General features: G+C 42.2%; 1 protein-coding gene across 1 annotated transcript; it reads left to right on the forward strand.

The window, feature by feature from the left end:
* The first annotated feature begins 1,345 nt into the window (after nt 1–1,345).
* Nucleotides 1,346–20,218, forward strand: TRIM4 (tripartite motif containing 4). The gene is given in 7 exon segments (XM_006150141.3): nt 1,346–1,709; nt 1,711–1,963; nt 10,617–10,712; nt 13,120–13,350; nt 16,231–16,253; nt 16,509–16,606; nt 19,240–20,218. Coding segments are annotated over 7 exon segments (1,407 nt in total). The 5' UTR covers nt 1,346–1,575; the 3' UTR covers nt 19,812–20,218.
* The last annotated feature ends 5,074 nt before the right edge of the window (nt 20,219–25,292 follow it).

The raw sequence follows: 25,292 nt of genomic DNA on the forward strand, positions 1-25,292 counted from the left end.
TCTGTTCCATTGAAAATTGGTTCTCCAGTTTCCTTACCTTTTTTTTTGTTGTTGTTATAGGGCACCAGCGCTAGCCAGAAAGACAGAGACAGAGATAGAAAGCGAGAAGTCGCCCCCTGGGGGGATGGCCATGCTGCAATCTCTTCTCCATTCTCCTCTTGGGATCTTGGGCATGCACGCACATGTGCCCGGCGTGAGTTTAAGCCACTGGGTCCAGGACTCAAACCGTGGTTGACTACATGGGAGTTCAGCGACATAGCCATTACGCTAACTGCTGGTCCCATTATTTTGTTTGTTTTGAGAGGTCTTTGCTACAGGACGAGAGAGCTCACCAGAAAGACAAAGACAAAGAGACAAAAGCGAGAAATCACCCGCTGGGGAGGGGGGCGGGGGATGGCCAAGTCGCAATTCCTTCTCCTCCATTCTCTTCACAGTATCTTGGACAGGCACTCACAAGCGCCAGGTGTGAGTTTAAGCCACCAGGCGGGGACTCGAATCTCCGTCAATTCCATGGGAGTCCAGCGACATAACCTTTACGCCAACTGCTGGTCCCTCTCTCAACTCTTTGAACACCAGGAAATTTGGCGACTTTTTCTAGTGTTAAAAGAAAAATCTGAGACACCATAAATGTAGAGTTTATCTGATTATGAAGCAATGCATGAATTGTGTAACACCAGACCAAAGATGTTTACTTTTCTAATGACAAAACACCAGAAGCAAGTATCTATTGAAAAAAGGCGAAAACAAATTACTTGATTGGTTAACGCACCTAGTCAATCATCAATCATATATCATCATCAATCATATATTAGTTGACTGCTTATAATTGGCTGGGGTTAGGTTTTAATTCTGGCTAATAGAGGCATTTGCCAGAAATGACTCAAGTTTTGATTCTGTTTGTAGTTCAAGCTGGGTCATTCATGAAGCTTAACTGGCTTTGTCTGCTCAGGGAGTTTTCAAGACTAGAGTCTATTTTAATTTACCTTAACACTAGAACTCGACTAGACCTTGGGGCTGAAGGTCTAGGTGAAGATCGGGTTCCTCTACCTGAAAAATGAGAGTGAACAAAGAAGAGGGAGATTTCCTCCTGGTTGTGACTTCCCTCGGACTCCAGAACCTACAATAGGGCTGAGCCGCGGCCAAACACACACGTCAGGCCTCACACTGGAACGACAGGTCAACACCGAGGGCTCCTCTCCGCTGAGTCCCACCACCGACGGCACGCACAGGAATTGCCCGCCAGCCCCACCCGACGGCCCCTCCAGCCCTCTCTAGCTGCCCGTTCCACCTCTCTATGGTTGTTTGGAGGAGCAGCCCACGTCCGGGAAGGATTTCCGCCTCTCTATAGTTGTTTGGAATAACGGCCCACCCTCCTGCTCTCAGGGCCACCGCCCAACAGAAACTGAAATCTGGGAGACTCTCACCCCTTTCGGGTCCTAAACCTCGGAAAGAAGACTACGCTCCTCCTTAGGCGAGGGGCGCTGGCCGCGGGCCCAAGGGCAGCTGACCGTTCCCACGCCCGCCCGCCCGCAGCGGTCCTCCGGTCAGATCCCCGCTCCGAGGCAGAGAGGCGGGATGGCAGCCGTCGACCTGCAGGAGGAGCTGACCTGCTCCATCTGCCTGGACTATTTCCAGGACCCCGTTTCTATCGAGTGCGGCCACAACTTCTGTCGTGACTGCCTGCAGCGCGGCTGGGCGGGGAAAGGGAAAAACCTGCCCCGAGTGTCGCCAGCTGTCGGCGCCCTCCACTATGCGCCCCAACAGGGCCCTGGCCAGGCTGACGGAGAGAATGCGATGCCGGCGCCCGGATTCGGCGCTCCCAGATCTGTGCGGCCGCCACTGGGAGCCGTTGCGGCTCTTCTGCGAGGACGACCAGCGGCCAGTGTGCTTGGTGTGCAGGGAGTCCCAGGAGCACCAGGACCACGACTTGTCGCCCGTGGACGAGGCCTTCAAAAGCTACCGGGTGAGCCGGCCGTTGCGGCGACCGTTAGGGGTCACTTAGTACTGCCCGAGAACGTTTCGTTAATTTTCAGAAAAGACCCTTGAGGTGACTGCCATTTCCCATTGGAAGCGTGCACGACCCCTGAAATTCAAGGAAGTTGGGGTTAAAACTGAGATTAGGGGAAGGGTTGTTCTCAGTAAATCAAGGAGCAGGGCCCAGGGACTGGCCTCTGGGGAGCTTTTAGTTGCGCCAGAAATACACTGAGTGGGTGTATACCAGTACCGTCCAATAGGAACATGACTAATACGTAACATATGTAATTTAAACGTGTTCTAGTAATGCAAACAAAATAGGCGATGCCTATTTTATATTTTATTTCATCTAAAATATTATTCAACATTGAGATGAAAAGTATCAATGAGACGTTGTGTTTTTTCATAATAGATCTTTGAAATCAGTGGGTTTTTTTACACTTACAGCACACATCAATTTGAACTATCTACATTTCGTTGTTTGTGGCTAATGGGTGCTGTGTTGAACAGTGCAGATCTATACCAATAGATGTAGATGACTGATGATTTGGGAAAAGCCTGGCTTGGTGTGATGACCCTGGGTTTTGTTACTGGCTTCCTTCATCATTTGGGAAAGTACCTACCTGTCTCATGGGTTAAGAAGCTTCAGTTGAATAAGTCGGTTTACTTTACTCCACTCCAGCCGCACTGGCTTTCTTGCCTTTGTTTCAAGTCTGTTCTCTTTCTCTACTCACATCTTCTGTCCTTTAGATTCTTCTCGCTTTTAGCTTGAAGACCTTCCTTGATCATCCTTTCCAGAGTAGTCCCATCCCTTTACATTACTGACGGTGTAACTCCAGTGGCCTCCAACAGAATTGATATTCAGTAAGTACATGAATACATGCATTTAATGATACAGTAAAAATATTTTGTAAACTGTAACATGCTGTAGTTTTGTCAGCTGGGTATGAACAGGAAACAGATGCAAAGCTGGTCTAAAAAGCATACACTCATTTTGCAACCATTATTGATGCTTACTATGCACCAAGCATTGTTCTAAAATCTGGACATAAATGGATGAGAAAGACATGGGCCTTGTCCTGTTGGGGACGTAACCACATAGAGCACTAATTTCAGTGTGTGAAGAGTTGTTGAAATCTGTGCAAAGTACACAGAAGGTCTGAAGTCCCAGTAGTTAGGGAGTGAGAAGAGTTTTCACAGGGGAGTTAAACATAAGTTAGCTTTTGAAGGGTGAATACAGCATGGTAAGGGAGAGGGTATTTCAGGCCAAAGAAATAGCATATTCAAAATGTGTGGATGTTAGATGTGATATGTGAGAGGACGGGAGGTTGCTTAGTACTTCTGGGATGTGAATCATGAGAGGGAGGATGCTGGGAGTTGATGTTCAAGACAGGTAAAGGCTATGTAATGAGGGATCTTGTTCACCCTACTAAAAAGAGAGTTTCCTGCTTTTGGCAATGGGAAGTCCTTACAAGGTTTTAGGACAGAGAATGACATAGTTTTTTGTTCTAGAAAGATCACTTTGTTATTCATATGGGTGAATGGAAAAGACCAGTGAGGCTGCAATTGCTCTATTTTTTTTTGAATCGCCATAGTGTATGTGCACTCCCCAGGGAGACAGAGGGAAAAATCACCTCCCAATGGGGGCACGGTCGTGTGGCAGTCCCTTCTCTTCCATTTCTCCATGCTATTGTGGTTTCAGTCATGCATACACATGCACATAGTGTGTTTTGCAAGTCATTGTGGCTGGGATTTAAACCTGGGCCCACCATGTGGGATTCAGCTCCTCATCCATTAGCCTATGGGGCTGGCCCAGCTAACAGTACTATTTACTTATGCTCCACCCATATTGCTAGGCATTTTTTAATCCTCATGGCAACTCTGTGCGATGGAACCTACTACTTTTTGCAGATGACGCAACTGAACCACAGAAATATGAGGTTACTTATGTGAAGTCACAGAGCTAGGAATTGGTTAAGCTTGAACTGAGGTCTTACAATTCCAATCCATTGCACTTTCACTATGCCACAGCTAATCCGAGAAGACTTCTTAGAAGAGGTGGGATTTCAGGATTACACAAAATGGTCCAGCAGGTCAAGAGTGAGGGAGTAAGGATCACACTGAAGTGGGTTAAATGTCTGAAGGTTGATTGAGCAGGTGTTCAGGAATTGGGTCAATAGACAGAATTCTCCAATACTCACCCCTCTTTTTATCCTTCTCTACTTGATCACTGTTTGATTTATCCATCTCTCATTCTATTCCCACCCCAAATTAGTTAGAAAAACATATTTCTTTTGAGTGGAGCTGCCCCATTATCAAGCATTTCATTCCCAGCACGTAATCAGGTGAGTGGATTATGTCTTAAAAGTTGGCCAGTTGGGAATTCCCTAAATCCATTGAAAATACCCCTGTCCTATACCCATACCTGAGCTTTGTGAGCAGTATGCCAGATGCTTCCTCTCTGAATCTCAGTCCCTAAACACTATACTAGGAATCCCGCTGAAACCCTAGCCCACTCTGCTTGCTGTTGTAGGTCACACGAGTGGCACAAGATACACTTTAGGACCACTACCAAAGGGTGTTGGGGCATTTTGTTTTTAAGAATTATTTTATTTAACGTTATTTGTTTATTTTAATTTGACTTGAGAGGGACAGAAAGAAAGCGAGAAAGCAAGCCACCAGGTCTAGGACTTGAACTGTGGTCGGCTATGTGGGAGTCCAGCACACCCAAACACCACACCACCTGCTGGCCCCTGCCTTGGAGCACTTTTAAGAAGTATCTAAGCCAGGGGTCCACCCTAAGGATGTTGATTCAGTTGGAGGGGGCCTTTGGTATCAGCAAGATTCAGTGTAAGAATTTTCTAGGTAATTCTGATGTATGGATGGGATCGAGAACCATGGGGCGGTGTCATTTTAGTACTATCTTCGAGGGAGACTTCAATTAAAAAATCTTTAGAAGGAGTTATCTTAAGGAGGACAGAGAGAGACAAATAGCTACATAAACCTTGGGAAACAAACTGCTTGCATGGAAGACACTTCTCAGCACAACTCTTTTCTCCCTCAGGTAATGTTTAGCCTTTTGATTCCAGGAGCTATTCTTTCAATTTAATTCTAGTTGGTCTGGTGGGGGGAGGTAGATGATAGACAAATAATGGAATAATCACAGATTGTTTCAGACACAGATACACAACATGAAAGAAAGTGCTGTGACAGAGAAGTAGCAGGGCCTTTACTAAGGTGAGCAGAGTGCTCTGAGAAGATGGCGTTCCAGCTGAGAAGTGATGGACGGAAGGTAGTCAGCCATCTGAGGAAGCATAGGGAGAGCCATCCGGCTGTGGACAGCAAGTGTGAAGGGCCTGAGGCTGGGGAGACCGGGTATACTTACGGAACAGAAAGCCTGTGCCCAGAGCATCATGAGCAAAGCATGACGCGAGATGTGAGAAGCAGGCCAGGGCTGGGTTATGCCAGATAATAGTACGGCGTTAGCATTTTCTCAATGAGAATGATAGCCAATGAGGATCTCTAGCAGGGGAGTGATCTGGTCAAATTGGTTTTTAGAAAGATTATTCTGGCTACTCTGTGGATACCAGGTAAGGGTGAGATGTTAGTATGAAGACCAGTCAAGAGGTAATTGTTTAGATATGGGACAATGGTGACTTACTTTAGAAAGTGGCAGTGGGGTTGACAAGTAGGCAGCTCCAAGGTATAATTTGGAAGCAGACCCACCTGCTTGGTTTCACTGCAGAGATTACATGACTGAAATTCATAGAAAGTAAGACTTGGGATGGTATTTGAGTCTGTCTTTAAGTCTTGTCTTCAGGAACCTGTGGCTCAGGAAATGTGTGAGGCTGACTTGCTCATAGATTCACAGCTAGTTTTTGAAGGTCTAGACTGAAACTCAGGTCTCCTGTTTTGAAGTTTAATGTCTGAGCTGTATGGTCATAAATTAGTGTATTAATTCTATAAATATACTCTTATTATACTATATATAGTTTTTTGATGTTAAATAAAAACAAAGTGTGTGTGTTTTTAAGATCTTTGCTATAGGGTACCTACGCTTGTGGAGAGACAGAGAGTAGAACCCCCACCCCCCACCCCCCACCCCAGTGCATTTCCCTTCTCCTCAGGGGGATGGGTTTCCCTTCTCTTGCCCTGCAGGGATTTGGAGTATGCAGGGATTTTGGATGTGCATGCACTCGTGCCCTGTGTGATTTTCAAGCCACCAAGTCTGGGATTCGAACCTTGGAGTCTGACATATGGGACATATGGCTAAAGCCACCTTAACCTCCATGCCACCTGCTAGTCCCAGAAAGTGATTTTTTTAAAAAAAGAATTATTTTTAATGTAATTTTATTAATTTTTTAATTTTTGGACATTGACCAGAGAGAGGAAGAGAGAGAGAAGGGAAAGTGAGAAAGCAAGCTGCCAGGTCTGTACTTGAACCATGGTCAGCCATATGGGAGTCCAGCCACCTTAACCACCACACTACTTGCCAGCCCCAAGATTTTTTTTTTAAACGTCTGATACACCCCAACTTTGAAATGCTTGGTGTTGCTCTCCTGCCACCTTGTGGCAGTTGCTGTTTTTGCAGGGAAAGTGTTTTATTCAGATTTACTTGGGTCCTACTTTGGATCCTAACTGTGACAGGATTTGAAAAGACTTAGGTAGCGTCTTGCGTAATAGAACCATGAAATGTTATTTGTGCATACCGGAATTGTTAAACACCGAAAATCTCTATAAAGTTTTTTTTCATTACTAAAAAAGTGAAACCTATCAAAAATCTTGGTCTTATTTAAAGGAGTTGTGTGTCTTATTACAAGCCTCATACATATCAAATTTGATACTAATCACAAAGTGGCAGTTATAGTACAGATGAACTATAGTACAGATGAACTGAACTGTGTAAATCCCTTTTGTAGCCTACTCTTATTTCTCCCCAACATTTCACTATGACATTTCCTAATGTACATCAAAGTTGGAAGTATTTTATGTAATACCAATAAACTCACATCTAGAGTCCACCATTGACATTTTAAAATTTATTTTGTTATTGTTATTATTATTATTTAAAAATTTGGCCAGAGAGACAGAGGGAGAGAGAAAGGGAAAGTGAGAAAGCAAGCCACCAGGTCCAGGACTTGAACCATGGTTGGCCATGTGGGAGTCCAGCATCCCAATCATCATGCTGGCCCCCACCATTGACATTTTACTTTACTTGTTTATCTTGTAGCCATCCATCTAGCTATATTTCTCTCTCATCAATTGTTATTTCCTTTTGAAGCATTTAAAAGTTAATTGCAAACAAAATGCTTTGGTATGTGTGTCATTAGTCATACTTAACATTTATTTATGGTATTTTTGAAGTATTATGTTTTAATTGCTGAGTAGTAGTCTATTATATGAACACAGTGCAGTTTGTTTATTCATCTTCCTATTAATAGATATCTGGGTTGTTTCCAGTTTTTTACTATTATAAATAAGGCTGCTATAAATATTCTTGTTTAGATCTTTTCATGGATACATTTTCATTTTTCCTGGGTCTATGAGTAGAACTGCTGTGTCGTAGGATTAATGTATGTTTACCTTCATTCTGGGCCTTTTCTCAAAATGGCCTACCACTTCACACACCTACCAAAATTGTATGATAATTTTTGTTGCTCCCATTCTTGTCAACTTTGTACCGTCCACCTTTTAAATGAGCTATCTTTATGTAACCACTGTCATTTATAAATAATTAGAAGATAAGTTATACCTGTTAGTTTTTTTGTTATTCTCCTAGGAGACAGTTTTTTTCATTATACAGCTTACTTTTCTAGTTCTGTATTTTTTTCTTTTAGCTTTTTATTTATTTATTTTTCTCTTATTTTTGAGACATTTTTTCCTAGAGGATGCATGCACTTACTGGAGAGACATTGAGACAAAAAGTTAGAAATCATCCCCAGAGGGGCGGGGATGGCCATGTTGCAATCCTCTGTCCTCCATTCTAATCCTGGGATTCTGGGCACACTTGCACGCACACCTGGTATGAGTTCCAAGCCCCTGGATCCAAGACTTGAACCATGGTCAGCCATGTGGGAGTACAGTGACATAACCATTACACACCATCTGCTGGCCCTTAGCCTTTTATTTTAACATATCTACACCCTTTTCACAAGTTTTTAAAATGTACATTTTCTCTCTCTTAGTTATATAAGAAATTATTCTCTGGGGCCAGCAGATGGTGTGGTAGTTAAGGCACTAGACTCCCACATGGCTGACCAGTATTTGAGTCCCAGACCCGGTGGCTTGAAAATCTCACCAGGGTGCCCAAAAAGAGAATGGAGGAGAAGGGATTGAGGCATTGACAACCCCCTGGGGATTATTTCTCGCTTCCCTTTTTCTGTCTCTCTGGTAAGAATGCATGCTTTATGGCAAAATCCTAAAAAAAAGAAACTATTCTCCTTTTTTTTTTTTTTTTTACCAACTGCCCATTTTAGCTTCTTTAGAGGATTTTCATCCTCTGCACACCCAGTAAATGTAGTTCCCGGTTTTAGCCTTAATCCTCTTTTTACTTTATACAAGTTCACTCACACTTACAGCTTCAACTGCCCCCTCTTCAATCTGCTTCTGTAGTTCCTATTTCTTTCTTGATTATTACCGCTAACTATATCCGCTTGGATATCCCACAGAGATCCCCAACTCAATTTATTCAAGTCGATTCTTTTTTTTTAAATTTTTTTAAGAGATTTTTTGCTATAGGTTGTGTGTGCTTGCCAGAAAGACAGAGAGACAGAAAGCAAAAAATCACCCCCTAGAGGGGATGACCATGCTGCATTCCTTTCTTCTCTCAGGATCTCAGGCGTGAGTTTTAAGCTGCTGGATCTGAGACTTGAACCGTGGTCTACTATGTGACGTAACTATTATACCATCTGCTGGTCCCCAGATTCTCTTTTCTTCCATTACCATACTGCTCATCTTTCTAGATGTCCTAATTGGTTTAATGAACTACAATCCACGTAGTTAAACCAGAACCCAGAGACTAAATGGAGTCTTTCTGTCCATAGCTTTTTGGTCAACAATTTCTTTTGATTTTCTTCTGTGTGTTTCCCTAGTCCGTATCTTTCTGTCCCTGGGGTTATGCTTATGCTCGACATTCTGCTGTCAGATGCTGCCTCTCAACAGCCCACTTTGTCAATGTTGATTTATTGCTTTATTTTTAAAGAACTTACTGAGATTTTGAATTACAAAAATGGTATTTGCCTCTTGTAGAAATTCAAACAAACCAGAAATTTAAAATTTTTCTAGCCTCCTCACAGCTCCCCAGCCATTCTTATTTCCCAGAAATAATCAGCATTAATATTCATTTGTATATCTTTCCTGATTTTTTAAGGTTTTATTTATTTATTTGTCCATGGTGAGGAGGGCAGGCATCCACCCCCAACAGGGTCTTCAATGCTATGATCCACCCTTAGTTGGCCAGGATCACAATCCATTCCTGAGATAACTGACCCACTCCTGCGATAACAGCACTATTCCGTGTACAGTGTGATCCACCCTGACCTCAGCTAGCCAGGATCACATGCATGCACATATTTGATGTGTATGAGGAGACCTTGGACTGTGAACCAGGGGCCTTTCCATATGATCTCAGCATTGCAGAGTATTATTGTTTTGCCACCAGGGCTGGCCTTTCTCAGATATTTCTTCCATTCATATACCAACACATACACGTAAAAATATACACGTGCATATATATATATATATAACCAGAGAGGGACAGAGAGAGGGAAAGTGAAAAACCAAGCCTCCAGGTCTAAGACTTGAACTGCAGTTGGCCATGTGGGAGTACAGCGCCCTTAACCACCATGCCACCTGCCAGCCCCACATAAGTATGTTTTCAAAACACAATTAAACAATACATATTGCATTACAGCTTGCTTCAAACTAACGTGTATCTCATATCAATGTGGGGAGAGCTTCCTGAAATTGATGTATAGTACCAATATACCATAATTTATTTAATAATTTCCCATTAATGGATAATGAGTGATGCTGCAGCAAACATTCCTTTACATATTGATTTATTTGTTAATGTTTTGTTGAATTATTAGGATTAAAATTATGCAGGCCAGCTGGTGGTATGGTGGTTGGTACGGATGGCTCCTACCATTGCTGACTTTGTGGTTCAAGTTCCAGATTTGGTGGCTTGAAAAACAAGCCAGGGGTATGTTCACACATGTCTAAAATCCTGAGATGAGAAGAAAATGTGATGTGACCATCCATCCTGGGGATTCCTTTCTCACTTTTTCTCCCTCTCTCTGTCTCTCTGATGAGTGCACATGTTCTTACAGCAAATTTAAAAAAAGATTATGCACATTTTAAATTTTATTAAATTCTGTCAGTTGCCCTTCAAAAAGATAGTACCTTTTACTCTCCTACTATTTATGGTGCTAGAGACCTTCTCCCTTTCCAAGAGTAGATATTTAATCCTCATGTAATTCAGGCAAACTCTGAATAGTGCTATGATTTCAGAACAGGATTGTTCTCACTATAAGCCTGTGCCTGCCTTCAATATGTTTTCATTGTCATTCCCAGTTTTAGCTCTTAAATAAGGAAAGTTCTTGGAGACATGATTTCATACCTATTTGTGTTTCTGCTGGCAGGAGAAACTTCTAACGTCTCAATTTAGCCTCCTGGCCAAGATTAAGAAAGCCACACAATTACAGAACATGGAGGAGAAGAATGCTGCCAAGTGGAAGGTAATAGCAGAAGTGTTTTGTATTTCTTGCCCCATGACCCTTTTAGTCTGAAGTAACTCAAGGGAGAGTTGCAAGAATTGCTTACAGGGTATTTTCAGTTGTCACACCTCTTGCAGATAAGGTGATTGTCTTAGACTGTTTTGTGTTGCTATAACAGAATACCATAGCCTGGGTAATTTATACAGAAAAGAAAGGTATTTCTCACAGTTCTGGAGTCTGGAAAGTACAAGATCAAGGTGTCAGCATCTGGTGAGAGCCTTCATGCTCCAACATCCTATGGCAGAAGATGGAAGGGCAAGAGTGTTGAGAGAGCATGAGAGGGGCAAACTGTGATAATATTATAGCATTAATCCATTCATGGCTGTGTCCTTGTGACCTAATCACTCCTTAAAGATTCCGTCTCTCAGTGTTACTGCTTTGGGGGTAAGTTTCTAACACTTGATTTTTTTTTTTGGAGAGGTTTTTGCTATAGGGCGCATGCACTCGCCAGACAGACAGAGAGAGATAGAAAGTGAGAAATCGCCCCCAGGGGAGATGGCCACGCCGCAATCCCTTCTCCTCCATTCTCCTCTCGGGATCTTGGGCACGCACGCACATGCGCCTGGCGTGAGTTTTAAGCCACCGGGTCCGGGTCTCGAGCCGCGGTCGACTATGTGGGAGTCCAGCGACATAGCCATTACGCTAACTGCTGGTCCCTAACACTTGATTTGTTTTTTCTTTTCTGTTTTGGAGAGGTTTTTGCTATAGGGCGCATGCGCTCGCCAGACAGACAGAGACAGAGAGACAGAAAGCGAGAAATCACCCCCAGGAAGGATGGCCACGCCGCAATCCCTTCTCCTCCATTCTCTTCTCGGGATCTTGGGCACGCATGCACACTTGCCCGGCATGAGTTTAAGCCACCAGGTCCGGGACTTGAACCGTGGTCAACTACGTGGGAGTCCAGTGACATAGCCATTACGCTAACTGCTGGTCCCTAACACTTGATTTTTTGAGGAACATATTTAAACCATAGCAGTGATAGAATAGGAAGTATTCTCTGCTGACGTATGACTTGAATCATGTGAATTCTAAAAACTACATTTCTGTATTTCTAAGGTAGTGCTCCTCTTTCTCCTACTTTCCCCTAAATATCTGTATAGTTCTTAGATTGGAATTAGTTTGGGCTCATGGCATTGTGGAAAGAAACAAGTGAATAGATTTTGCTTTCAAGGAGGTTAGTGTAGTTGGAGGTATCATGCATACACATATTCCCAAAGATTTAACCAAAACTAGGGCTTGCAGATGGCATGCAGTTTAAGGCAGCTGGATCCCACGTGGCCAATTCCCTAGTTTGAGCCCAGACCTAGCAGCTTGAAAATCACTCTGGATGCGTGGGCATGCGTGCCCAAAATCCTGAGGAGAATGGAGGAGAAGGGATTGCAGCTCAGCCATCCCTCTGGGGGGATGATTTCTCACTTTCTCTCTCTCTCTCTCTCTGGCAAGTGCATGCACCATATAGCAAACTAAAAAATAATAATAATAATAAAAATAGCAAAAGCTAAATAGTTGATGTTTCTTTTTCTTTCTTTTTTTTTCTTTTTCCTTTTTTTTGAGAGGTTTTTTGGTATAGGACGTGTGCGCTCGCCAGAGAGACAGAGACAGAAAACAAGAAATCACTCCCCAGGGGGCATGGCCATACCACAGTCCCTTCTCCTCCATTCTCCTCTCGGGATCTTGGGCACGCCCGCACACGCGCCCGGCGTGAGATTTAAGCCACCGGGTCCGAGACGCGAACCGCGGTCGACTACGTGGGAGTCCAGTGACATAGCCATTACGCTAACTGCTGGTTACCCTTTTTCCTTTTTTTTGAGAGGTTTTTTGGTATAGGACGTGTGCGCTCGCCAGAGAGACAGAGACAGAAAACAAGAAATCACTCCCCAGGGGGTATGGCCATACCACAGTCCCTTCTCTTCCATTCTTTTCTCAGGATCATGGGCACTCATGTACACATGCCTGGCTTGAGTTTAAACCACTGGGTCCAGGACTCGAACCATGGTTGACTACATGGGAGTCCAGCAACATAGCCATTATGCCAACTGCTGGCCTCAATAGTTGATGTTTCTGAGGGCTAAACTAAATAGTTGATATGAAACTATATTTTAGTTTAAGTAATATACAAGAAAGGCATTGCTGTTGCAGCAGGGACTCAGATGTTACAAAGAATGAATAAGTAACGCAATGACTAATACAAAGGTACCAAGTAGGTGTAAGTAAAGGAGCAATGGAAAGTTGTGGTGGGAGAGCAGGAACTTTTCTGGAGAAGTTGATTTAGATCGAAAGGACCATGGTTGATTGGAGAGTCATGTGCTAAGAATTTAAGAGAAAAGATGAGGCAGACAAAAGACTGAACAATCTCATGTGGCCATAGGAGAAAATGAAGAATCAGCGAAGGATAATTGCTGCAGAATTTTCAAAGCTGCACCACTTCTTGGCTGAAGAAGAGCAGCTTTTTCTTCAGAGACTAAGTGAAGAAGAAGAAGAGACAAAGAAGAAACTGAATGAGAACAAATCAACGCTCAATCAAATAATCTTTTCTTTGAGGAATCTCATCTTAGAGGTGGGAGAGAAGAGCCAAGCCTCCACTCTGAAACTGCTCCAGGTGAGAGGTCATCTTTACATCACTAACTGAACACTTTGTCTTTAGAGCTGAATGTCCTTCCTGGTGACATGTTTAATAGAAGGCAAGTCTCTTTGTTGGCGATTGTGTTACTACTGTAATCATATAGTTGCAAAGTGAAAAATCCACCATTCAGGGGGCCAGTAGATAGTGTGGAGGCTATGGAGGCTGTATCCCACATGGTCAACAAGTCCTGGATCCAGAGGCTTGAAAATCACATTCCTGGAATCCCAAGAGGAGACTGGAGGAGAGGGGATTGTGATGTGGCCATATCCCCTGGGGGGTGATTTTTCACTTCTTCTCTTCCAGTGAATGCATGTGCCCTATAGCAAAAAGAAAAAGAGAAAGAAAAATTTACCACTCAAAGGAAATTAATGCGAAACCTAGGTACGCTGAGCTCAGGAATTATACCTAGATTTATATGGTCTAATAGTTTATCTAAAATCTGAAACACATCTGAGACATTTATAATTTCTACTCATCTGTACATTTATAATTCTTTAAATAGTAAAGCAAAACAAGCATAAAGCCACAAAGTAAATGGTTGTATTAAGAGAAATTTATCTTTCTCACAAATTTTTTAAACTTCTTTTTTGTCTTTTATTATTGATATTATTATTCATACATTCAATTGCTATGCATCATTTATATTATAAAGAGACTTTACCAAGCATGATGTACACCTCATTCTAGCCCAGTTGAGAATACTATACACATCCTCGTCCACAGATAATAAACTGTATCTGTGTCCCACAAGGGTCTTACCTCTCTATTTTTTCCCCAAATTATAATCAGCTTGATATAACATTTTTCCCACATTTTGATTCATACACAGTTTAAATGATTTGTAATATACAGTAATTTTTAAAGATTAATTTTATTTATCATGATTATTTTAAAATTTGCTACAGGGCACAGAAAGAGAGAGAGAGAAAGAAAGTGAGAAAGCAAGCCGCCAGGTCCAGGACTCGAACTCTGGTCAGCCATGTGAAAGTCCTTAACTACCACATCACCTGCTGGCCCCAGTATACAGTAATCTTTAAACGATTAAAATTCTAATTTAGCACTTAAATTGGGATCTTTAGTCCTTCCTTTAAGTTGACTTTTGCTTTTATAACTTCTGTAGGTAAAAGGTTCTCATAGCTTCTTTCTGTTTTTTTGATCTGAAATAATTCACCTTGGGTGTCATATGAGGTCAAAACCTCATTTCTTATTATTTTGTGACTGAAGATTAAAGAATCTGAAGGGGCCAGCAGATGGCATAATGGTTATGTCACTGGACTTCCACATGACCAACTATGGCTCAAGTCCTGGACCTGGTGACTTGAAAATCACACCGGGCATGTGTGCATGTGTGCTCAAGACCCCAGGAGAAGAATGAAGAAGAAGAGATTGTGGCATGGCCGTCTCCCTGACCATGTGGTTGACCATGGCAATCAACCCAGACCCAGAGTCAAGTCCCACACCCAGCGGCTTGAAACTCACACTGGGTGCATGTGTGTGTGTGTGCCCAAAATCCCAAAAGGAAAATTGAGGAGAAGAGATTGAATGGAGGAGAAGGGATTGCTGCATGGCTATCCCCTCTGGGAGATGATTTCCCACTTTCTATCTCTGGTGAGTGCACATGTCCTATAGAAAAATTTCTCTAAAAAACATCCCCCAAAACAAAAAAGTGCAAGGGTAGGGGAATGATTAAAGAAAATGGAACTAGATCATATAATCTCAGCTAGAAAATATTCTGCTTAATTATTTCTTCTTATTTGAATGTATTCATATAAAATATGTGGTTTTCCTTGAGTTTATGTATTTTCTTTTTTGTCTTTTTTTTTTTTTTCTAATTTGACCAGAGAGGGTCAGAGCAAGAGAAAGAGAGAGAGGGAAAATGAGAAAGCAAGCCAACAGGTCTGGGACTTGAACTGCCGTCAGCCATGTGTGAGTTCAGTGCTCTTAACTACTGTGCTACCTGCCAGCCCCTGTGTTTTCTTAAGGTTTTTGCCTTAGGGCACATGTGTTCATGGGAGAGACAGAGACAGTGAGAGGGAAAGTTGAGAAATCACCCCTCCAGGGAAGATGACCACGCCGCACTCTCTTCTTCATTTTCCTGGGATCTTGGCATGCACACACATGCACTCGGCATGAGTTTCAAGCCACTGGATCTGGGACTTGAACTGTGGTAAGTCATGTGGTAGTCCAGCAGCATAACCACTACGGCAACTACTAGTCCCTAGTTCATGTATTCTTAAATACATTTAAATGCATTAGAAAAGTATCCCTTGCCATTTTTTTTTCCCTTGCAATTTTTAAATTAAAAGTAATCTAGTAAAACAAAGGGGGCCAGCAGATGGCATAGTGGTTAAGGTGTTGGATTCCCACATGACTGACTTCGGTTTGAGTCTCAGACCCAGCAGCTTGAAAACTACAACAAACAAATAGATAAATAAATGTTTAAAAACACACACATACACACACACACACACACACACACACACACTAAAAAATTATGAAAGTAAAAAACTTGCAGGGATGGAGAAAAACAGGTCAAAGCTGAAGTTGCGGGGAATACTGCCGAAGGTCAAAGATGGTTTTGCAATTAAAAGATGGCTAAACATGTGAAGAGCTGAGAATGAATTAATATCATTCAGCAAAGAAGTGAGAGTAGGTTTTCAAGAAAAGGAGTTGATCAACATTAGTAATGCAGAGGGGTACATGAAAAAATGACTGTTTTGTGTCCATCCTTTGACTTTGGCAGCATGAGATCAAATGTGACATTAGCAAAAGCAGCTGACAGAAAATACCTGCCCATAAAGTTGTGTACCAGGTCTCAAGGGAAGGTCTTTAAATTATTATTTCTTCTCTTTACAGAATCCGAAAGGTGTGTTGACCAGGTATGAGTTCCTTCTTGCTTACGAGGACTTGGGTAGAAAGGTGAAGGTAGAGATTGAACAGAGGGCCTGACCTCCACAGATCAACCTGGGCACACTCTGTGGAGGAGGAATTCAACTTTTCAGCTTTGTGAGGAAAAACAGTATTTTCTTTTTCTTTTTCTCTCTGGTGAGCTTTGGGTTTGGAACCTTCACGTGGGAATTGGCAGTCTCTATCCTTAGTTGTCTCCTAAGAAAGGCCTTCTGCACTCTTTTTAGGAGTGAGAACCAGGGTGTGAACTATTCCGTTGAAGTTCTGAAAGTGAAAACAGTGTGCCAGATAACACTGATGAAGGAAATGTTGAAGCAGTTTCAAGGTGAGCAGAATTTCTAGGAGTTGGAGCCCTTAAAAATCTTTCAAATAAGAATAAACAGTGAGAGAAGCCTGGAAACGAACAAGGGAACACTAGCCCCCTCCCCAGGAGTACATGCGACCACAGGAGTGTAGGAAAATTACTAATAATTACTTAGGAATAAATGGGTAAATGCTTCATTTAAGAAACATTAACATACGTGGTAGAAGTAATACAAGGTACTAGTAATACAAAAGTAAAGAACCCTGTTTTCTTCTAAGAGTTTACAAGCAAACTGGACCAATCACTGTAGTATAGTAGGATCCAGTGTTTATCAGTGGTTGGAAAAAAATGTTATAGAAATACAGAGCAAAATATTTTTTTAAAGAGATTTTTGCTATAGGGTGTGCACACTCACTAGAAAGACAGAGACAGACAGAAAAGCAAGAAATCACCTCCCAGAGGGGATGGCCATGCCACAGTCCTCCCTCCTCCATTCTTCTCTTGGGATTTTGGGCATGCACACACATGTGCCCAGAGTGTTTTAAGCTGCTAGATCCAGGACTTGAACTGACTACATGGGAGTCCAGTATCCATTATGCCATCTGCTGGTCTCAGACAGCAAAATCTTTAAAGTACTGAAAGAAAAACTACTAACATAAATGTATAATCTTTCAAAAACAAAGGTGAAATAAAGAAGTTTGCAGGTATACAAAAGCTGAAGAGTTTACCAAGAGCAGACGAACACCTCAAGAAATGTTAGCGAAAGTCCTTCAGGCAGAAGGAAGATGATACCAGATGGAAATTTGTATATACTTAAAGGAATAGAAGAGTACTAAAAATGACATTAGTAAATATATGTTTTTGTCTTTATTTAAATCTCTTTAAAAAGTAGTTCTCATGTTACTTTTGCGTCAACATGACTGAGCTATGGGGTGCATGGGATTAAGGTGAGTTGATCTCACATGGCTGACTATGTGGTTCAAGTCCCAAACCCACTGGCTTGAAAAATTGCTAATAATTACTTAGGAATAAATGGGTAAATGCTTCATTTAAGAAACATTAACACACATGCCAGGCATGTGTGTGTACATGCCCAAAATCCTGAAAGGAGGGAGAAATGGAGAACAGACTATGACACGGTCATCCCTGATGGGGAAGTGCCTTCTCACTCTTTGTTTTTCTCTCTGGTGAGCACACATCCTCACTGGCAAATTAAAAGAAAGAAAGAGACAGGGTCCTTAAAAGACACAAATTGCTGGGCCAGGAAGCAGGTGACATGGCATTTAGGTCTGGACATGCACATGGCCAACTGCAGTTTGAGTCTAAGACCCAGTAGCTTGAAAGTCACACTAGGGGGGACCAGCAGTTGGCTTAATGGCTGTGTTGCTGAACTCCCATGTAGTTGACTGTGGTTCGAGTCCTGGACCCAGTGGCTTAAACTCATGCTGGGCGTGTATGTGTGTGTGCCCAAAATTCCAAAAGGAGAATGGAGGAGAAGGGATTGTGGCGTGGCCATCCCCCCTGGGGGATGATTTCTCACTTTCTGTCTCTCTTTCTCTGTCTTTCTGGCGAGTGTACACACCCTATAGCAAAAACCTCTCCAAAAAAAAAAAAAAAAAGTCCTGAAACAGAGTGCTATACCAGGAAAACTAAAGTCAGACATACAGCTATAAGAGTATAATAACCAAGCAAAAAAATGGCCAACCTAATGGTAGGGACAAATCCAGAGTTAAATGTTAACTTCCAGAGTTTAAATGGAAAGATCAGACCACAGTAACACTGCAAATTCAATAGAAGAGAGATTAATTACATGAGACTGAACTGGTGAAATGAAATTTTTTGACTTTATACTAAAACATTCCTGATTTTCTTCTATGCTTTGATTTCCATATTTAAGGATTTTTGTCTTCTCTTGAACTGTTGATAGGTTCATCTACCTACTATTTGAACTGAATCTCCTAACTTTTTTCCTGGCTTTAAGTCTTAAGCAAAATTCTCTTAACATTTTTTGATTTTGATCTATTAAAATTAAAACATCTTGAAATTAAAAAACGCATAAAAGTACCTTTTTAATAACCGCAGTAAGTTATATAGCTCCAGCTAGGTGCTACTTTATCGTATGTTCACTTTACTCACTGAGATTTATGCCTAAAGTCAGACATGTGTTTATAGATGTGTATATATCAGCTGTGCTTGCTATTGTAAGTTTTTAAATTAAGATCTTTATGAATCAATAAAATGTGAAAAAAAGAAAAAGGCATAGAAAACAGCTATAGATACCAGAGACAGTGTGGGAGGAGGCTGGGAAATGGCAGAGGGTGAGAAGTAGGGAATCAAGGGGGAAAAGAAAAAGCAAAATACATACAAAACAAGAAATGGAAAATTATTTGTTGATGATGTGTATGGTAATATCCTTGATTAAACCAATACACAGTGTATTCTGGATGAAAAATTTCATTTTGTATACTGTATTGATATACAGTGAATGAATGTAAAGAAATGAATTAAAAAAAGAACAAGACCACAATACATATTATGATTGACAAAATTAAAAAAAGAGAAAAAGATGAAATTGAAGCTGGAAAAGATGGACATGTCTGAAAGATGGTTAGCTATTATGACATTCTCTATCTCTGCTCTCATTTTTTGTGCAGTAACTGTAACCCTAGCTGAAGACACAGCTCATCCCAAACTTGTCTTCGCCCAGGAAGGAAGATATGTGAAAAATGCAGCACCAGCTGGTTCTTGGCCAGTATTTTCTACAGCATGGAACTACTTCAGTGGATGGAGGAATCCTCAGAACAGCAAAGAAGAGAAATTTCAATACTTACCCTGTGTTCTGGGAAAAAACGTTCTCACCTCAGGGAAACATTACTGGGAAGTTGAGAGAAGAGATGGCCTGGAGATTGCTGCTGGGGTGTGTCGGGAGGATGTCATGGGGATTACCAGTAATTCAGAAATATCCCCTCATATGGGAATTTGGGCCATTTATTGGAGTGGGGCTGGCTATCGACCTGCAACGAGCTCTTCTGTTACCATGCAAGAGCCAGCTCCTCACCGGGTCGGGATTTACCTAGATCATGAGGCTGGGAGTGTCTCATTCTACAGTGCTGTGGATGGAGTGCACCTATATACTTTTTCTTGTTCTGTCTCACGCCTCCGTCCATTTTTTTGGCTGAGTCCCTTAGCATCTTTAGTCATCCCACAATCGACTAATAAGAAATGATGCTATTCTTTTGCTGCCCAAGAATTCCTCCTCATACTCCAGCTAAGGGCCACAAATCCCTTGGTCCTTTCTTTGACTTCCTATGTCTATCCTGAGTAATCCAACAGCATTATCCACTCAGATTCCAGTTGTAGAGTCTGTTCAACTCCCTGCATATCCTGTGCATTAGAGATACAGGAGGTGCCATTCATTGACTTCAGTAGCCATTTCTCTACTTTTTTACTTCTATTCTGGATCTTCCTTATTAAACTGTCTAGCATTCGCCTTCCATGTGCTTCAACAGTGGGAGTCCCATACAAGGTAGTTCTGGCCAATGGGATGGGAAATTTTCCAACATTCTTTTGAGAATGTTTCTGTAGCTTTTAAAAAGATGTTTGTTTTAGAAAAAAGAAGAAAAAAAAAAACCAGAACAACAAAAAAGATATGTTTGGAGGGACCAGCAGATGGTGTGGTAGTTAAATTGTTGGACTTCTACATGACCGACCACAGTTTGAGTCCCGGACCTGGTAGCCTATGTGCGTGTGCCCAAAATCCCAAGAGGAGAATGGAAGAGAAGGGATTGTGGTGTGGTCATCCACCTTTGAGGGTAATTTCTCACTTTCCCTCTCTGTCTCTCTGGCATACACACGGGATCCATGACAAAAACCTAAAAGAAAAAAAAAAGAAAAGGAAAGATGTTTGGGAAAAAATTAGCCTACTTCTGATTTTAGGAACTATATTGGAATAGAGCATAGAAAAGATGGAAGGGTAGAAGGCCGGAAGAAACAGGCTCTTGTTGGAATTCCCCTAATCTCAAACTTCTTGTTATACGTCATTACTCCCGTATTATATAAAGCAATTTTAGTTATTTTTGACTATTTGCAGACTAAAGTATCCTGACTGGTTTTAAAGGTACCGAGTGTGGGCATCTTGTGGAATAAGCTTATTTCACTTTTTCTGAAATTTGTCAGATTTGTAGAATTCTCTCTTTAGTCATGAAGAACCTCTTCTTTCTGGAAAGTACTGTTAATCCCCCGCTTTTCTGGATCAAAAAATTGAGAAAATCTTCCCCACTCTTTCTCTTTGCCTGACCTCGTCTCTGCCGTCAGCTGTTTACTGTGCTGTAGACATTTGTCAAAGTCATTCATTGCATATACAAGGTTATTGATGTCAGCAGAAATATTGTGGAACACCCATCAAGTATCTACATTGTGCTAGTCTCTTCATATAGTGCTATTGCTTATTACCCTGTTGGAGGTTTTTATCTGTATATTTTTCTCTCACTTCACCATCTGGTTCTAGATTATATGCACTCAGGATTGACAATTTCTGGATAATGATTAGTTCTCGTGATATGAAAGTCATGTGTACTTATTGTAGAAAATTTGTAATACATAAAAAGTATAAAGAAATTAAAGTGATCCATAATTCCACCACTATTGACATTTTAATGTACTTCTCAGACTTTCAAAAAGACTTTCTGGCAGTGATTTAATGAGAATTCTTTCGAAACTTCCAGCACCCATTGTAACCCTTTGCGTTCCTGTGCCCCAGTCCTTCCTTTTGTCTAATCAGCCTGAGAAACTCCTCTTATTCAGCAGCTTACGCTGAGTTCTCCTTAACTCTCCAGAATACTCGCTGATAAGGGTTGAATTATGCTTCCCAAAGAGAGATGTTGAAGTTCCTAGAGATGTTGAAGTTCCTACCTAGGGTGACTGTGGCCTTATTTGGTAATAGGATCTGTGCAGGTGTAATCAAGTAGAGATGAAGTCATTTCAGTGGGTCCTAATCCAAGGTGACTGGTGTCCTTACAAGAGAAACATTTGTACACACACATCTGTGCACACAGAGAGAGAAGCCACGTGGACACAGGGACGATGGCTATAGGATACTGAAGCAGAGATTGGAATTAATGGAGTTATGTTGGCCAAGGAGTATCTGAGGCTACCAGCAGCTGAAAGAGGCTGTTAATCCCCCACTTTTCTGGATCAAAAAATAACCCTCACCAGAAGTTTTGAAAGAATTATATCTCTCCCGACATTTTGATTTCTGACTTTTAACCTCCAAAACTGAGACAATAACTTCCTTTTTTTTTTTTTTTTTAAGAGCTATTTTTACTGTAGGGCATGTGTGCTCCCTAGAGAGGCGGAGAGAGACAGAGAGACAAAGTGAGAAATCACCCCCCTGGGGGGGGTTGATGGCCATGCCACAGTCCCTTTTTCTCCATTCTCCTCGGGATATTGGGCATGTCTGCACATGCATGGCTCATGCTGTCTTGGACAGGTGTATTCTTGATTTTTCTGCCATACGTAAATCAGTCAGCCTCCGGAGTGACTGAAGCAGGGCCGTAGATTCCTTAGGCTTCTGCCATGGATTGATTGACTAGTCAGCCTCTAGAGTGGCTAGAGTAGGGCTGTAGATTCCTCAAGACTTCTGCCTACATTGACTCATCAGCCTCCAGAGTAACTAGAGCAGGGCTATAGATTTCCTCTTTTCTTTCTTTCTTTTTTTTTGGAGAGGTGTTTTTTGTTTGTTTGTTTTTTTGTTTGTTTGTTTTTTTTGCTGTAGGTCACATATGCTTGCCAGAAGGACAGAGAGAGTCAGAGACAGAAAGTGAGAAATCACCCCCAAGGGGGGATGGCTACACCGCAATCCCTTCTCCATTCTCCTCTCAGGATCTTGGGCACACACACACATGCACCCAGCATGAGTTTAAGCCACTGGGTCCAGGACTCAAACTGCGGCTGACTACATGGGAGTTCAGCGACATAGCCATTATGCCAACTGCTGGTCCCATAGACTTCCTCTTTTCTGAAGGGGCTTTGCCTGGGTCTGTAGAGGCAGTCCCCTTGATTCTACTGTGATGGATTCACGGGGTGGTGCCTGTGACAGTTATTGGTAGCTAGACCTTAATCAAGTCTGCTTGTAAGAGGAGGTTCCTGTTGCCTGGACTCCAGTGGACCGGTTCGGCTTGTGATGGGCATTGTTCAGGTGCAGGTTTTACATCTATTGATATGGTTGCACAGGGTTGCAGAAAACAGTTCCCAACGTGTCAATTCATGGTACTCAAGCACCAGCTTAGCCAAATACGTGAGACAAATAGTCACGTGTGTGGTAGTGCCCAGATGAGTGCCCACAGTTCAGCCTGTAAAGCTGATGAGCTTCTGGGACCAGCACTTAGCTTAATGGCTATGTCACTGGACTCCCATGTAGTCGACCGTGGTTAGAGTCCAGGACCCGGCGGCTTAAACTCACTCCGGGCGGTGTGCGTGCATATCCAAGATCCTGAGAAGAGAATGGAGGAGAAGGGGTTGCGGTGTGGCCATTCCCCCTGGGGGATGATTTCTCGCTTTCTATCTCTCCGTCTCTGTCTGTCTGGCGAGCACACGTGCCCTATAGCAAAAAAAAATCTCTCAGAAAAAAAAAAAAAAAACTGTGGTCACCGTGTATCCAGCTCTCCATTGTCCATCCTGTATCTAACTGCTGCTAACTGTGAAGAGTGTCAAACCCGGTCCAGGAAGGGCTTGTCTGACAAGTCTATACTACTTGAATAGACCTCAACGATGATGTCTTTGCAGTTATGACAGGGTGGTCCAGTCTTGGTGGACAAGAAGTGGCTGAGTTTAGCATGCACACACAGGTGCACGGTGGGTTTAGCTGCAAGCATAAGTTCTCACATAGTAACCACTGGTACTGAGCCATCCTCGCCCTTGTCAACCACTTGTATCTCCCACTGTTTGTCAGCATCACAATGGCAAGGGAAACTTTCTTCCCATTCAAAGGCAAACAGGCCAGCTCTTCAAAGTCAGTGGAGACAGAAGGTGTCCTTGAGGTCTAAGCATGAGAACCAACTAGCTTGAGGTAGTAGTAGGCTCAGCAGCGGGTAGGAGTTTTACGTAGTACAGAGTGAAGGGTTACAGTGGCGTTTAGGGCACAGAGATCTTGCTCTGGCTGGTGATCTCCAGGGTTCCTAACCAGCAGTAGTGGAGTGTTCCAGACTGACATTCCACCAGAATTCCTATTTCTTTGAGGCATTCAGTGTGTCCTTGGATACCTAATTATGCATCTTGTGGTTCCCGTGTATTTCCTCTGCCTCGCTGGGGTGACACCAGGTTTCAGGACAATGATATTTAAGGGCATTGTTCTTTGTCATCATTGCCCTCTCTCTGTCTCTTTTTCATGAGAGCACACATGCTAGTCAAAAACTTAAAAATAGATAAAGACTGACTACTGCTAATATTCACTCACAGTAGTAGGTTAAGAATTGATTCTGAGCTTTGTATTCTTAGCCACTTGGTTAAGTCATGAATAACAAAGTCTATGAGCTTTGGTTGAAGTAAACCTTAAAAAATAAACCCAGGCAGCTGGCTCCCGGCTTCCATTCTGTCCGAATAGGCCTGAGGCAGGTATCATCTTAAGAGAACAGAAACTGGCCATTACTTTAAATTATTCAAAAGACAAACCAGATATCAGTATCTGGGATGTAGCATTAAAGCCCAGATTATTGTGTTTGTATCCCGAGAGGAGAATGGAGGAGAAGGGATTGTGACGTGGCCATCCCCACTGGGGGATGATTTTTGCTTTCTGTCTGTCTGTCTCTTTCTGGCAAGTGCACACACCCTATAGCAAGAATATCTCAAAAGAATATCTCAAAAGAAGTTCTTTTTTTCTTCAGTAATCAACCTTGGCTTACTGTAAACTTTTTACTTTAAAAACTCTAGTTTTTAAAAAAAAACCTTTTTGGCTCTTGTAATAACACTTAGCTTCAAACATAAATGATTTAGGGAAGGTAGGGGTGCAGAGGTAATCAAGTCTGGCATTTTTTTTTTTAAGAGAGATTTTTGCTCTAGAGCATGTGTGCATGCTGGAGAGACAGAGACAGAGAGACAGAAAGCAAGAAATCACACCCCCGCCCCCCAGTGGGGATGGCCATGCCACAGTCCCTTCTCCATTCACCTCTCAAGATCTTGGACATGCACGCACATGCACCCGAGGTGAGTTTTAAGCCACTGGGTTTAGGACGTGAACCGCGGTCAACTACGTGGAAGTACAGTGACGTAACTGCTATACCACCTGCTGGTCCCATGTTTGGTAATACCTTGGATTGAATCAATAGACAGTGTATTCAGAATGGGAAAATTCATTTGGTATTGAGATAGGAGTTAGAGCTCACTTATAGGTAGATAGGGTAAGGGTCCCAAAAGGAAGTCACTGTTTTTCTTTTTAAGTCTCTGTTTTTCCTCTACAATCTCATTAATGTGCAGTATACACCCCTTTTACATGTCTCTAAAGAATTTATGACTCCTTGCTAATAAGGCAGGAGATGAGGACACTGAGCACACAGACAGGGTTATAGCCCAAGATGGAGTCACAGTGGTTAAGTTTTCATAGCCAAGAGCTGGCTGTATTGAGTCTCAAAGCAACTATAGCTAAGGGCAACAGTTTCTATTCAGTAACTATTCTAGCCAGAAGTACAGGATGCTATGGTCTGTTGACTTCACA

Source organism: Tupaia chinensis, unplaced genomic scaffold (genome assembly GCF_000334495.1).
Source record: "Tupaia chinensis unplaced genomic scaffold, TupChi_1.0 Scaffold000279_1, whole genome shotgun sequence".
Lineage (NCBI taxonomy): Eukaryota > Metazoa > Chordata > Mammalia > Scandentia > Tupaiidae > Tupaia > Tupaia belangeri.